Source organism: Chiloscyllium punctatum, chromosome 6, assembly GCF_047496795.1.
Source record: "Chiloscyllium punctatum isolate Juve2018m chromosome 6, sChiPun1.3, whole genome shotgun sequence".
Classification (NCBI taxonomy): Eukaryota; Metazoa; Chordata; class Chondrichthyes; order Orectolobiformes; family Hemiscylliidae; genus Chiloscyllium; species Chiloscyllium punctatum.
The window spans coordinates 66,648,086-66,662,047 of NC_092744.1; the positions used below are offsets into that span (position 1 = coordinate 66,648,086).

General features: G+C 39.6%; 1 protein-coding gene across 1 annotated transcript in view; it reads left to right on the forward strand.

Moving 5' to 3' along the window:
- Window positions 1-13,962, forward strand: part of LOC140479042 (uncharacterized) — an 84,256-nt gene that overhangs the window by 41,447 nt on the left and 28,847 nt on the right. The window contains exons 12-20 of the mRNA XM_072572832.1: window positions 113-223; window positions 2,841-2,945; window positions 3,669-3,785; window positions 5,775-5,870; window positions 6,115-6,225; window positions 8,540-8,635; window positions 8,880-8,990; window positions 11,303-11,398; window positions 11,648-11,758. Coding sequence (XP_072428933.1) covers window positions 113-223; window positions 2,841-2,945; window positions 3,669-3,785; window positions 5,775-5,870; window positions 6,115-6,225; window positions 8,540-8,635; window positions 8,880-8,990; window positions 11,303-11,398; window positions 11,648-11,758 — 954 coding nt within the window. The remainder of the gene's footprint in view (window positions 1-112; window positions 224-2,840; window positions 2,946-3,668; window positions 3,786-5,774; window positions 5,871-6,114; window positions 6,226-8,539; window positions 8,636-8,879; window positions 8,991-11,302; window positions 11,399-11,647; window positions 11,759-13,962) is intronic.

The following is a 13,962-nucleotide window of genomic DNA, read 5'->3' on the forward strand; positions in this document are numbered from 1 at the left end:
AAATATCAATTTCTAAGATTCTGATGATGAAAATTTCAGCAGAAAGTTCTTTCCAAGAAGTATAGTGCCATTACTGTCCACTGAACAGAATTAAATTGACCGTTTTCCATAGGGAACTGGGTGTACAGCAATGACAAAAGCAACACAGCTGGAACCAGGGTTATCACACGGAAATGATGAATCTAATGCAAGCCAGAATCCACAAGAAGATAAGGACCAGGAGGTAAGAAGAACTCAACGTGGTAATCAAACATGGCACAATGTCTGTCTGAGGCACTTTAATATTTATGAGCTTGTTTTATTGAACATTTTCACTCACGAGAAATGCTGTTTTTGATAAGTTGTTGTCCTTTCTTATGCATCTTGGCATTCCATCATTGGAGCACTTGATGGTGAGTAGAGTCTGTCACATTGTCATAAACTATATCTCAAAAAGGTGGAAATTCGCTCAGGTTCTTTTCTAGCATGTACTACATCATTCCTATTGGTTTTTTTTCCTTTTTTCACCAAAAACCACCACTACAACAACATGTATTATTATAGCCCTTTTATCAAAATGTAATGTTGCATGGTGTCTAAGTATAATTTCATACAATGTATAACACCATGGATCTGTTGGAATACAAGATCAAAAGCAGCTACAATGAAAACTATAAAAGATAAGGGCCAGGAGGTAAGGAGTGCCCAATTTTGGTAATCAAACATTGCACAATGTCTGTCTGAAACACATTCAGGTTTAGGTGTTTGTTTTATTGTGGTCCAAACCCCTCCAAAAGTCCAGTCATGATTCATTGAGAAATCATCAATGTAGGAGCAATTCAAAAGGATAACCAAATAAAGCAATATCCTTCTTGGTTTTGCCAGAATTTTATCTGTAGACATTGTTGGGTAGATTCTCATTTTGACATCCTTTCCCAACTGAGTGAGGCCTACACAGACTTACATTTGTTTTGGAGACTGGAATCATCCTTGAACACCAACTAATGAGTTCTTGCTACCAGTGATGTAACCCCCTGATGCAGCATTGACTCAATTATCATTTGGACCTTCATTTGAAGAGGATTTTGAACTTTTCTGAGGGAGAACAGTGACTGACATCTAGTACTAATGGAGTGCAGTAGGGCATGCTCAGTATTTGCAGGCCGTTAAACAAATGTGGACATTCTGGTGTGAATTGTTGTTAGTTTGTCCTGGACTCATAACTCATCCACCTTATATGGTTTATAAATGAATAATCTTGGTTATGAATTAAATAACCCACTTCAGTGGTTTCCCTCCCGTTGTCTTGCAATAGAATAGTCAGCCATTCCTTTACTTTGAATTGGACATCACCTGAAACATGAAATCAAATATTTGATGGCTGGAGAAGTTCATACTTCAGCTGATTTACTGTTTCATACAGAATTAGTACTCCTTCCCCAGTGTTCAACTTAAAATTGGCTTTATGGCAATTCAATTCACATTGCAGAAGTTTCCTTGGTATTTCCAATTTCTTGAATAGTTCCACATTGAATTAATCTTCATTTAACTTTATGAATGGTGAGTTTTTTGCTTCAGTGCAGTATTTTAAAATGGCCTCTTCTATTGTGATGAGGGGCACATTGTCGCGCAGCCCAGCCTGCCTGAATTTGGCTCACCAACACTATCACTAATGCCAAATCCTCATTTGACATTGGAAGGCAGGAGCAAACAATTTCTGTGGAAGAAAACTAATTCATACCAAATGCAATGGAGCAAAATAGCATCCAGAAGGCACCTACAGTCAAAATCGCAGAGTACACAGTTGTGAGTTGAATATCAATGAGCATTATCTGGACAAATCTTGCTGAAATTATTAACACTTGAATTCTAAACATTGTTGGTTGACTGACAGGCCCCGGCAGAATGGCATCATTCCATAGAGTAACTGTCAGGCCTTCAGGGCTTGTTTCAGCAAACATAGTCATGTTTTGAAGGGCAGATTGCTGAATACCATGAAACCCTGAAAGTGCCTTGCAGAATGATTTCTATGAGACAATAATCTGAATCTCCAAGGTCACAACCTGTGCTTGCGAGCTTCCACTGCACACAATCTAGGATTGAGACATTGGGTACATGTGGAATGGAGATTGAGACATCACCCATCACAAATGCATCGTGCAACTGTTCATGTGAAGTTGCTAACAGTTTGTTATCAGAGAGGATGGGATTCAACGCACTGTTAAAAACCTTGTGCTAAGTTGTATGGGCACACCTTGACGCTCTGTAGTAAAGACAGTAACCTTTCTGACATGCCTGTCATTGCATCATATCCTGTGATGCTGTCCTCCTGCTTCCCATCCCCCACCCCACACCCTAGCTCATAGCCTGTTTTCTCTTCCGTCATTGTCCTTGTCCTCACTTCAACAAATGCTGCTGCGTTTTCTCCTCTAACTTTGTCTATCGTTTTCCCTCTTTACTCCTAAACCCATTCGTCCACAACCTTCTCAACACACAGTCCCCCCAGCACTGAGTTCTGTTTTTCAGAATATTCTGTGCATTCGCACTTGTTCTGATGGCACAGAGAGGGGATATGTGTCTGGCCACTCCATGGCTGAACACTTCACAGGAGGAACTGTGAAGGTGAACTTCATTCCTTTATTTTTCTGTGGTTTGAGATGGTGCCAGAGTGCAGCAGTACTATACAACGCTTTTCACTATTATGTAACAAAGTACACGTGACAATAAATCAATCAAATCAAATCAAATATCAATTTCTAAGATTGTACAGTGATGCTGAAAATTTCAGCAGAAAGTTCTTGCCAAGAAAGTGGATGCCATTACTGTCCACTGAACAGATTTAAATTGACCGTTTTCAATAGGAAACTGGGGGTACAGCAATGACAAAAGCAACACAGCGGGAACCAGGGTTATCACACAGAAATGATGTATCTAATGCAAGCTGGAATCCACAAGAAGACCAGGAGGTAAGGAGCACTCAGCATGGTAATCAAACATGGCACAATGTCTGTCTGAGGCACTTTAATATTTTGGAGTTTGTTTTATTGAACATTTTCACTCACGACAAATGCTGTTTTTAATAAGTTGTTGTCCTTTCTTATGCATCTTGACATTCCATCATTGGAGCATTTATCTTGATGGTGAGTAGATTCTGTCACATTGTCATGAACTATATCTCAAAATGTAGAACTCCAGCCACATTTTTTTCTAGCATGTACTAGATCGTTCCAATTGTTTTTTTTAACTTTTTCTCACCAACATCCACAACCTGAGCAAAATGTATTATTATCGCTCTGTTAGCAAAATACAATGTTGCACAGTGTTTCACTGTAATATCAAACAAAGTGCAACACCATGGAGCTGTTGGAAATCATGACCAAAAGCAGTGTGAAGTAGGTAGTTTTTGTTCAATAATATTGAACAAGGATTCTGCACCTGAACTGTTTGTTCAAGTAGATGCAACAGAGACATAGCAGTGAGAGATCCTGGCATGAGAGTGTCGATACTGTAAAACACTTATCATTGTATTTTAAAGCAAAGTACGTAAGACAAAAAAATCAATCAAACCAAATCAAATATCAGTTCCTAATATTGTACTGTGATTATGAATATTTCACTGGGAGGTTCTTGCCAAAAAAGAATAGAGCATTAGTATCCACTGAAAAGTTTAAATTGAACATTTTCCATAGGATGCTGTCGATGCAGCGATAACAAATGCAACAGAGTTAGAAGCAGGGTCATCAAAAACTTGCAGAAATGACGAATGCGATGGAAACCAGATGATGCTTAAAGATAATGGAGTGGAGGTAAGGAGTGTTCAACATGAGACGTCAAAAATTGCACAATGTCTATCTGAGACACATTAATGTTTAGGCGTTTGTTTTATCGTGGTCCTAACCCCTCAAAACACCCAGTCATAATTCATTGAGAAATTGTCAGTGTAGGAGCAATTCCAAAGGATAAACAAAGAAAGCAATATCTGATAAAGAGTAGAATGAATGTTGTCACTATCTTCATCCAACGTTAGCTGCCAGAATCCACCCAGCATGAGCCAGTCTGGTGAAGATTGATCTCCTTGCTGGTTTTGGCAGACTTTTCATGTGAAGACATCGTTGGTTAGATTCCTATTTTGACATCCTTTCTCAACTGAGTCAGGACTACACAGATTTGCATTTCATTAGGAGACAAGAACTGCCCTTGAACACCAGATGGTAAGGTTTAGCTATGGGGTGATGTTACCCCCTGATGCAGTATTGACTCAATTGTCTGTGGACCTTGTTTTGAAGAGGGTATAGAACTTTTCTCAGGATGAACAGTGACACTAAACTTACATCTAGCACTAATGGAATGTGGCAAGGCATTCTCAGTATTTGCAGGTGTTTAAACAAATGTAGAAATTCTGACCTGAATTCTTGTTAGTTTGTCCTGGATTCATAAATCATCCACGTTGTATGGATAATAAATGAATAATCTTGGTTATGAATTAAATAACCCACTTCAGTGGTTTCCCTCCTGTTGTCTTGCAATAGAATAGTCAGCCATTCCTTTACTTTCAATTGACATCGCCTGATACATGAAGTCAAATATTTGATGGTTGGAGAAGTTCATACTTCAGCTGATTTACTGTTTCATACTTCTCCCCCAGTGTACAATTTAAAATTGGATTAAAGGCTATTAAGTCCACGTTCCAGAAGTTTCCTTGGTATTTCCTGTTTCTTGGATAGTGCTGTATTGAATTGATCCTCATTTAACTTTCGGAACAGTGAGTTCTTTGCTTCAGTGTACCGTTTTAAAATGGCCTCTTCATATGAGACGAGGGGCACATTGTCACTCAGCCCAGTCTGTCTGAATTTGGCTCATCAACAGTATCACTAATACCAAATCCTCATTTGACAATGGAAAGCAAGAGTTAAACAATTTCAGTGAAAGAAATCTAATTCATACCACATGCAATGGAGCAAAATAGCATCCAGAGGCAGCTAAAGCTAAAATCCCAGAGTACACAGTTGTGAGTTGGATAACAATGAGCATTATCTGGACAAATCTTGTTGAAATTAATACTTGAGTTCTAAATATTGTTGTTAGACTGACAGACCCCAGCAGAATGGCATCACTGTGCCAGAGGAGGGTATGTTTATACTCTATTGTGTAACTGTCAGGCCTTCAGGGCTTGTTCAGCAAACATAGTAATGTTTTGAAGGGCAGATTGCAGAATACCATGAAACCCTGAAAGTGCCTTGCAGAACGATTTCTATGAGACAATATTCTGAATGTCTGAGATAGCAATCTGTGCTTGTCTGACTTCCGTCTGAGCTTCCCCTGCACGCAATTTAGGATAGAGACATCGGGTACACGTGGAATGGAGGTTGAGACATCACCCATCACAAATGCATCGTGCAACTGTTCATGTGAAGTTGCTAACGGTTTGTTATCAGAGAGGATGGGATTCAAAGCACTGTTAAAAACCTTGTGCTAAGTTGTATGGGCATACCTTGATGCTCTGTAGTAAAGAGAGTAAACTCTGTGACAGGTCTGTCATTGCAAAAACATCCTGTGATGCTGTCCTCCTGCTTCCAATCCTCTCTCACACCCCAGCTCATAACGACTTTTCTTCCGTCATTGACTTTGTCCCCACTACAACAAATGCTGCTGCGTTTTCTCCCCTATGGTCTATTGTTTTCCCTCTTTGCTTCCACGTCCATCCAACCACAAACTTCTCAATGCACAGTACCCTCTGCACTGAGCTCCCTTGAGACCACGGTTTGACTTTGACAAACATCTGGTATGTTTTTCAGAATATTCCGTGCATTCACACTTGTTCTGATGGCACAGAGAGGGAATATGTGGCTGGCCACTCCATGGCTGAACACTTCACAGGAGGAACTGTAGAGGTGAACGTCACTTCTTTATTTTTATGTTGTTTAAGATGGCGCCGGAGTGCAGCAATACTATACAACACTTTTCACTGTTATGTAACAAAGTACACGTGACAATAAATCAATCAAATCAAATCAACTCAAATCAAATATCAATTTCTAAGATTCTGATGATGAAAATTTCAGCAGAAAGTTCTTTCCAAGAAGTATAGTGCCATTACTGTCCACTGAACAGAATTAAATTGACCGTTTTCCATAGGGAACTGGGTGTACAGCAATGACAAAAGCAACACAGCTGGAACCAGGGTTATCACACGGAAATGATGAATCTAATGCAAGCCAGAATCCACAAGAAGATAAGGACCAGGAGGTAAGAAGAACTCAACGTGGTAATCAAACATGGCACAATGTCTGTCTGAGGCACTTTAATATTTATGAGCTTGTTTTATTGAACATTTTCACTCACGAGAAATGCTGTTTTTGATAAGTTGTTGTCCTTTCTTATGCATCTTGGCATTCCATCATTGGAGCACTTGATGGTGAGTAGAGTCTGTCACATTGTCATAAACTATATCTCAAAAAGGTGGAAATTCGCTCAGGTTCTTTTCTAGCATGTACTACATCATTCCTATTGGTTTTTTTTCCTTTTTTCACCAAAAACCACCACTACAACAACATGTATTATTATAGCCCTTTTATCAAAATGTAATGTTGCATGGTGTCTAAGTATAATTTCATACAATGTATAACACCATGGATCTGTTGGAATACAAGATCAAAAGCAGCTACAATGAAAACTATAAAAGATAAGGGCCAGGAGGTAAGGAGTGCCCAATTTTGGTAATCAAACATTGCACAATGTCTGTCTGAAACACATTCAGGTTTAGGTGTTTGTTTTATTGTGGTCCAAACCCCTCCAAAAGTCCAGTCATGATTCATTGAGAAATCATCAGTGTAGGAGCAATTCAAAAGGATAACCAAATAAAGCAATATCCTTCTTGGTTTTGCCAGAATTTTATCTGTAGACATTGTTGGGTAGATTCTCATTTTGACATCCTTTCCCAACTGAGTGAGGCCTACACAGACTTACATTTGTTTTGGAGACTGGAATCATCCTTGAACACCAACTAATGAGTTCTTGCTACCAGTGATGTAACCCCCTGATGCAGCATTGACTCAATTATCATTTGGACCTTCATTTGAAGAGGATTTTGAACTTTTCTGAGGGAGAACAGTGACTGACATCTAGTACTAATGGAGTGCAGTAGGGCATGCTCAGTATTTGCAGGCCGTTAAACAAATGTGGACATTCTGGTGTGAATTGTTGTTAGTTTGTCCTGGACTCATAACTCATCCACCTTATATGGTTTATAAATGAATAATCTTGGTTATGAATTAAATAACCCACTTCAGTGGTTTCCCTCCCGTTGTCTTGCAATAGAATAGTCAGCCATTCCTTTACTTTGAATTGGACATCACCTGAAACATGAAATCAAATATTTGATGGCTGGAGAAGTTCATACTTCAGCTGATTTACTGTTTCATACAGAATTAGTACTCCTTCCCCAGTGTTCAACTTAAAATTGGCTTTATGGCAATTCAATTCACATTGCAGAAGTTTCCTTGGTATTTCCAATTTCTTGAATAGTTCCACATTGAATTAATCTTCATTTAACTTTATGAATGGTGAGTTTTTTGCTTCAGTGCAGTATTTTAAAATGGCCTCTTCTATTGTGATGAGGGGCACATTGTCGCGCAGCCCAGCCTGCCTGAATTTGGCTCACCAACACTATCACTAATGCCAAATCCTCATTTGACATTGGAAGGCAGGAGCAAACAATTTCTGTGGAAGAAAACTAATTCATACCAAATGCAATGGAGCAAAATAGCATCCAGAAGGCACCTACAGTCAAAATCCCAGAGTACACAGTTGTGAGTTGAATATCAATGAGCATTATCTGGACAAATCTTGCTGAAATTATTAACACTTGAATTCTAAACATTGTTGGTTGACTGACAGGCCCCGGCAGAATGGCATCATTCCATAGAGTAACTGTCAGGCCTTCAGGGCTTGTTTCAGCAAACATAGTCATGTTTTGAAGGGCAGATTGCTGAATACCATGAAACCCTGAAAGTGCCTTGCAGAATGATTTCTATGAGACAATAATCTGAATCTCACAGGTCGCAACCTGTGCTTGCGAGCTTCCACCGCACACAATCTAGGATTGAGACATTGGGCACATGTGGAATGGAGATTGAGACATCACCCATCACAAATGCATCGTGCAACTGTTCATGTGAAGTTGCTAACAGTTTGTTATCAGAGAGGATGGGCGTCAAAGCACTGTTAAAAACCTTGTGCTAAGTTGTATGGGCACTCCTTGACACTCTGTAGTAAAGAGAGTAAACTCTGTGACAGGTCTGCCATTGCAAAAACATCCTGTGATGCTGTCCTCCTGCTTCCCATCCTCTCTCCCAACCCAGCTCATAACGACTTTTCTTCCGTCATTGACTTTGTCCCCACTACAACAAATGCTGCTGCGTTTTCTCCCCTATTGTCTATTGTTTTCCCTCTTTGCTTCCACGTCCATCCAACCACAAACTTCTCAACGCATAGTACGCTCTGCACTGAGCTCCCTTGAGACCACGGTTTGACTTTGACAAACATCTGGTATGTTTTTCAGAATATTCCGTGCATTCGCACTTGTTCTGATGGCACAGAGAGGGAATATGTGGCTGGCCACTCCATGGCTGAACACTTCACAGGAGGAACTGTGAAGGTGAACGTCACTTCTTTATTTTTATGTTGTTTAAGATGGCGCCGGAGTGCAGCAATACTATACAACACTTTTCACTGTTATGTAACAAAGTACACGTGACAATAAATCAATCAAATCAAATCAACTCAAATCAAATATCAATTTCTAAGATTCTGATGATGAAAATTTCAGCAGAAAGTTCTTTCCAAGAAGTATAGTGCCATTACTGTCCACTGAACAGAAATAAATTGACCGTTTTCCATAGGGAACTGGGTGTACAGCAATGACAAAAGCAACACAGCTGGAACCAGGGTTATCACACGGAAATGATGAATCTAATGCAAGCCAGAATCCACAAGAAGATAAGGACCAGGAGGTAAGAAGAACTCAACGTGGTAATCAAACATGGCACAATGTCTGTCTGAGGCACTTTAATATTTATGAGCTTGTTTTATTGAACATTTTCACTCACGAGAAATGTTGTTTTTGATAAGTTGTTGTCCTTTCTTATGCATTTGGCATTCCATCATTGGAGCACTTGATGGTGAGTAGAGTCTGTCACATTAACATAAACTATATCTCAAAAAGGTGGAAATTCGCCCAGGTTCTTTTCTAGCATGTACTCCATCCTTCCTATTGTTTTTTTTCCTGTTTTCACCAAAAACCACCTCTACAACAACATGTATTATTATAGCCCTTTTATCAAAATATAATGTTGCATGGTGTCTAAGTATAATTTCATACAATGTATAACACCATGGATCTGTTGGAATACAAGATCAAAAGCAGCTACAATGAAAACTATAAAAGATAAGGGCCAGGAGGTAAGGAGTGCCCAATTTTGGTAATCAAACATTGCACAATGTCTGTCTGAAACACATTCAGGTTTAGGTGTTTGTTTTATTGTGGTCCAAACCCCTCCAAAAGTCCAGTCATGATTCATTGAGAAATCATCAGTGTAGGAGCAATTCAAAAGGATAACCAAATAAAGCAATATCCTTCTTGGTTTTGCCAGAATTTTATCTGTAGACATTGTTGGGTAGATTCTCATTTTGACATCCTTTCCCAACTGAGTGAGGCCTACACAGACTTACATTTGTTTTGGAGACTGGAATCATCCTTGAACACCAACTAATGAGCTCTTGCTACCAGTGATGTAACCCCCTGATGCAGCATTGACTCAATTATCATTTGGACCTTCATTTGAATAGGATTTTGAACTTTTCTGAGGGAGAACAGTGACTGACATCTAGTACTAATGGAGTGCAGTAGGGCATGCTCAGTATTTGCAGGCCGTTAAACAAATGTGGACATTCTGGTGTGAATTGTTGTTAGTTTGTCCTGGACTCATAACTCATCCACCTTATATGGTTTATAAATGAATAATCTTGGTTATGAATTAAATAACCCACTTCAGTGGTTTCCCTCCTGTTGTCTTGCAATAGAATAGTCAGCCATTCCTTTACTTTGAATTGGACATCACCTGACACATGAAATCAAATATTTGATGGCTGGAGAAGTTCATACTTCAGCTGATTTACTGTTTCATACAGAATTAGTACTCCTTCCCCAGTGTTCAACTTAAAATTGGCTTTATGGCTATTCAATTCACATTGCAGAAGTTATCTTGGTATTTCCAATTTCTTGAAAAGTTCCACATTGAATTAATCTTCATTTAACTTTATGAATGGTGAGTTTATTGCTTCAGTGCAGTACTTTAAAATGGTCTCTTCTATTGAGGTGAGGGGCACATTGTCGCGCAGCCCAGCCTGCCTGAATTTGGCTCACCAACACTATCACTAATGCCAAATCCTCATTTGACATTGGAAGGCAGGAGCAAACAATTTCTGTGGAAGAAAACTAATTCATACCAAATGCAATGGAGCAAAATAGCATCCAGAAGGCACCTACAGTCAAAATCCCAGAGTACACAGTTGTGAGTTGAATATCAATGAGCATTATCTGGACAAATCTTGCTGAAATTATTAACACTTGAATTCTAAACATTGTTGGTTGACTGACAGGCCCCGGCAGAATGGCATCATTCCATAGAGTAACTGTCAGGCCTTCAGGGCTTGTTTCAGCAAACATAGTCATGTTTTGAAGGGCAGATTGCTGAATACCATGAAACCCTGAAAGTGCCTTGCAGAATGATTTCTATGAGACAATAATCTGAATCTCACAGGTCGCAACCTGTGCTTGCGAGTTTCCACTGCACACAATCTAGGATTGAGACATTGGGCACATGTGGAATGGAGATTGAGACATCACCCATCACAAATGCATCGTGCCACTGTTCATGTGAAGTTGCTAACGGTTTGTTATCAGAGAGGATGGGCGTCAAAGCACTGTTAAAAACCTTGTGCTAAGTTGTATGGGCACTCCTTGACGCTCTGTAGTAAAGAGAGTAAACTCTGTGACAGTTCTGCCATTGCAAAAACATCCTGTGATGCTGTCCTCCTGCTTCCCATCCTCTCTCACACCCCAGATCATAACGACTTTTCTTCCGTCATTGACTTTGTCCCCACTACAACAAATGCTGCTGCGTTTTCTCCCCTATTGTCTATTGTTTTCCCTCTTTGCGTCCACATCCATCCAACCACAAACTTCTCAACGCACAGTACCCTCTGCACTGAGCTCCCTTGAGACCACGGTTTGACTTTGACAAACATCTGGTATGTTTTTCAGAATATTCCGTGCATTCGCACTTGTTCTGATGGCACAGAGAGGGAATATGTGGCTGGCCACTCCATGGCTGAACACTTCACAGGAGGAACTGTAGAGGTGAACGTCACTTCTTTATTTTTATGTTGTTTAAGATGGCGCCGGAGTGCAGCAATACTTTACAACGCTTTTCACTATTATGTAACAAAGTACATCTGACAATAAATACATCAAATCAAATCAACTCAAATCAAATATCAATTTCTAAGATTCTACAGTGATGATGAAAATTTCAGCAGAAAGTTCTTTCCAAGAAGTATAGTGCCATTACTGTCCACTGAACAGAATTAAATTGACCGTTTTCCATAGGGAACTGGGTGTACAGCAATGACGAAAGCAACACAGCTGGAACCAGGGTTATCACACGGAAATGATGAATCTAATGCAAGCCAGAATCCACAAGAAGATAAGGACCAGGAGGTAAGAAGTACTCAACGTGGTAATCAAACATGGCACAATGTCTGTCTGAGGCACTTTAATATTTATGAGCTTGTTTTACTGAACATTTTCACTCATGAGAAATGCTGTTTTTGATAAGTTGTTGTCCTTTCTTATGCATCTTGGCATTCCATCATTGGAGCACTTGATGGTGAGTAGAGTCTGTCACATTGTCATAAACTATATCTCAAAAAGGTGGAAATTCGCCCAGGTTCTTTTCTAGCATGTACTACATCTTTCCTATTGTTTTTTTTTCCTTTTTTCACCAAAAACCACCTCTACAACAACATGTATTATTATAGCCCTTTTATCAAAATATAATATTGCATGGTGTTTCAGAATAATTTCATACAATGTATGACACCATGGATCTGTTGGAATACAAGATCAAAAGCAGCTACAATGAAAACTATAAAAGATAAGGGCCAGGAGGTAAGGAGTGCCCAATTTTGGTAATCAAACATTGCACAATGTCTGTCTGAAACACATTCAGGTTTAGGTGTTTGTTTTATTGTGGTCCAAACCCCTCCAAAAGTCCAGTCATGATTCATTGAGAAATCATCAGTGTAGGAGCAATTCAAAAGGATAACCAAATAAAGCAATATCCTTCTTGGTTTTGCCAGAATTTTATCTGTAGACATTGTTGGGTAGATTCTCATTTTGACATCCTTTCCCAACTGAGTGAGGCCTACACTGACTTACATTTGGTTTGGAGACTGGAATCATCCTTGAACACCAACTAATGAGTTCTTGCTACCAGTGATGTAACCCCCTGATGCAGCATTGACTCAATTATCATTTGGACCTTCATTTGTAGAGGATTTTGAACATTTCTGAGGGAGAACAGTGACTGACATCTAGTACTAATGGAGTGCAGTAGGGCATGCTCAGTATTTGCAGGTGTTTAAACAAATGTAGAAATTCTGACCTGAATTCTTGTTAGTTTGTCCTGGATTCCGAAATCATCCACGTTGTATGGATAATAAATGAATAATCTTGGTTATGAATTAAATAACCCACTTCAGTGGTTTCCCTCCCGTTGTCTTGCAATAGAATAGTCAGCCATTCCTTTACTTTGAATTGGACATCACCTGAAACATGAAATCAAATATTTGATGGCTGGAGAAGTTCATACTTCAGCTGCTTTACTGTTTCATACAGAATTAGTACTCCTTCCCCAGTGTTCAACTTAAAATTGGCTTTATGGCAATTCAATTCACATTGCAGAAGTTTCCTTGGTATTTCCAATTTCTTGAAAAGTTCCACCTTGAATTAATCTTCATTTAACTTTATGAATGGTGAGTTTTTTGCTTCAGTGCAGTATTTTAAAATGGCCTCTTCTATTGTGATGAGGGGCACATTGTCGCGCAGCCCAGCCTGCCTGAATTTGGCTCACCAACACTATCACTAATGCCAAATCCTCATTTGACATTGGAAGGCAGGAGCAAACAATTTCTGTGGAAGAAAACTAATTCATACCAAATGCAATGGAGCAAAATAGCATCCAGAAGGCACCTACAGTCAAAATCCCAGAGTACACAGTTGTGAGTTGAATATCAATGAGCATTATCTGGACAAATCTTGCTGAAATTATTAACACTTGAATTCTAAACATTGTTGGTTGACTGACAGGCCCCGGCAGAATGGCATCATTCCATAGAGTAACTGTCAGGCCTTCAGGGCTTGTTTCAGCAAACATAGTCATGTTTTGAAGGGCAGATTGCTGAATACCATGAAACCCTGAAAGTGCCTTGCAGAATGATTTCTATGAGACAATAATCTGAATCTCACAGGTCGCAACCTGTGCTTGCGAGCTTCCACCGCACACAATCTAGGATTGAGACATTGGGCACATGTGGAATGGAGATTGAGACATCACCCATCACAAATGCATCGTGCAACTGTTCATGTGAAGTTGCTAACAGTTTGTTATCAGAGAGGATGGGCGTCAAAGCACTGTTAAAAACCTTGTGCTAAGTTGTATGGGCACTCCTTGACGCTCTGTAGTAAAGAGAGTAAACTCTGTGACAGGTCTGCCATTGCAAAAACATCCTGTGATGCTGTCCTCCTGCTTCCCATCCTCTCTCACACCCCAGATCATAACGACTTTTCTTCCGTCATTGACTTTGTCCCCACTACAACAAATGCTGCTGCGTTTTCTCCCCTATTGTCTATTGTTTTCCCTC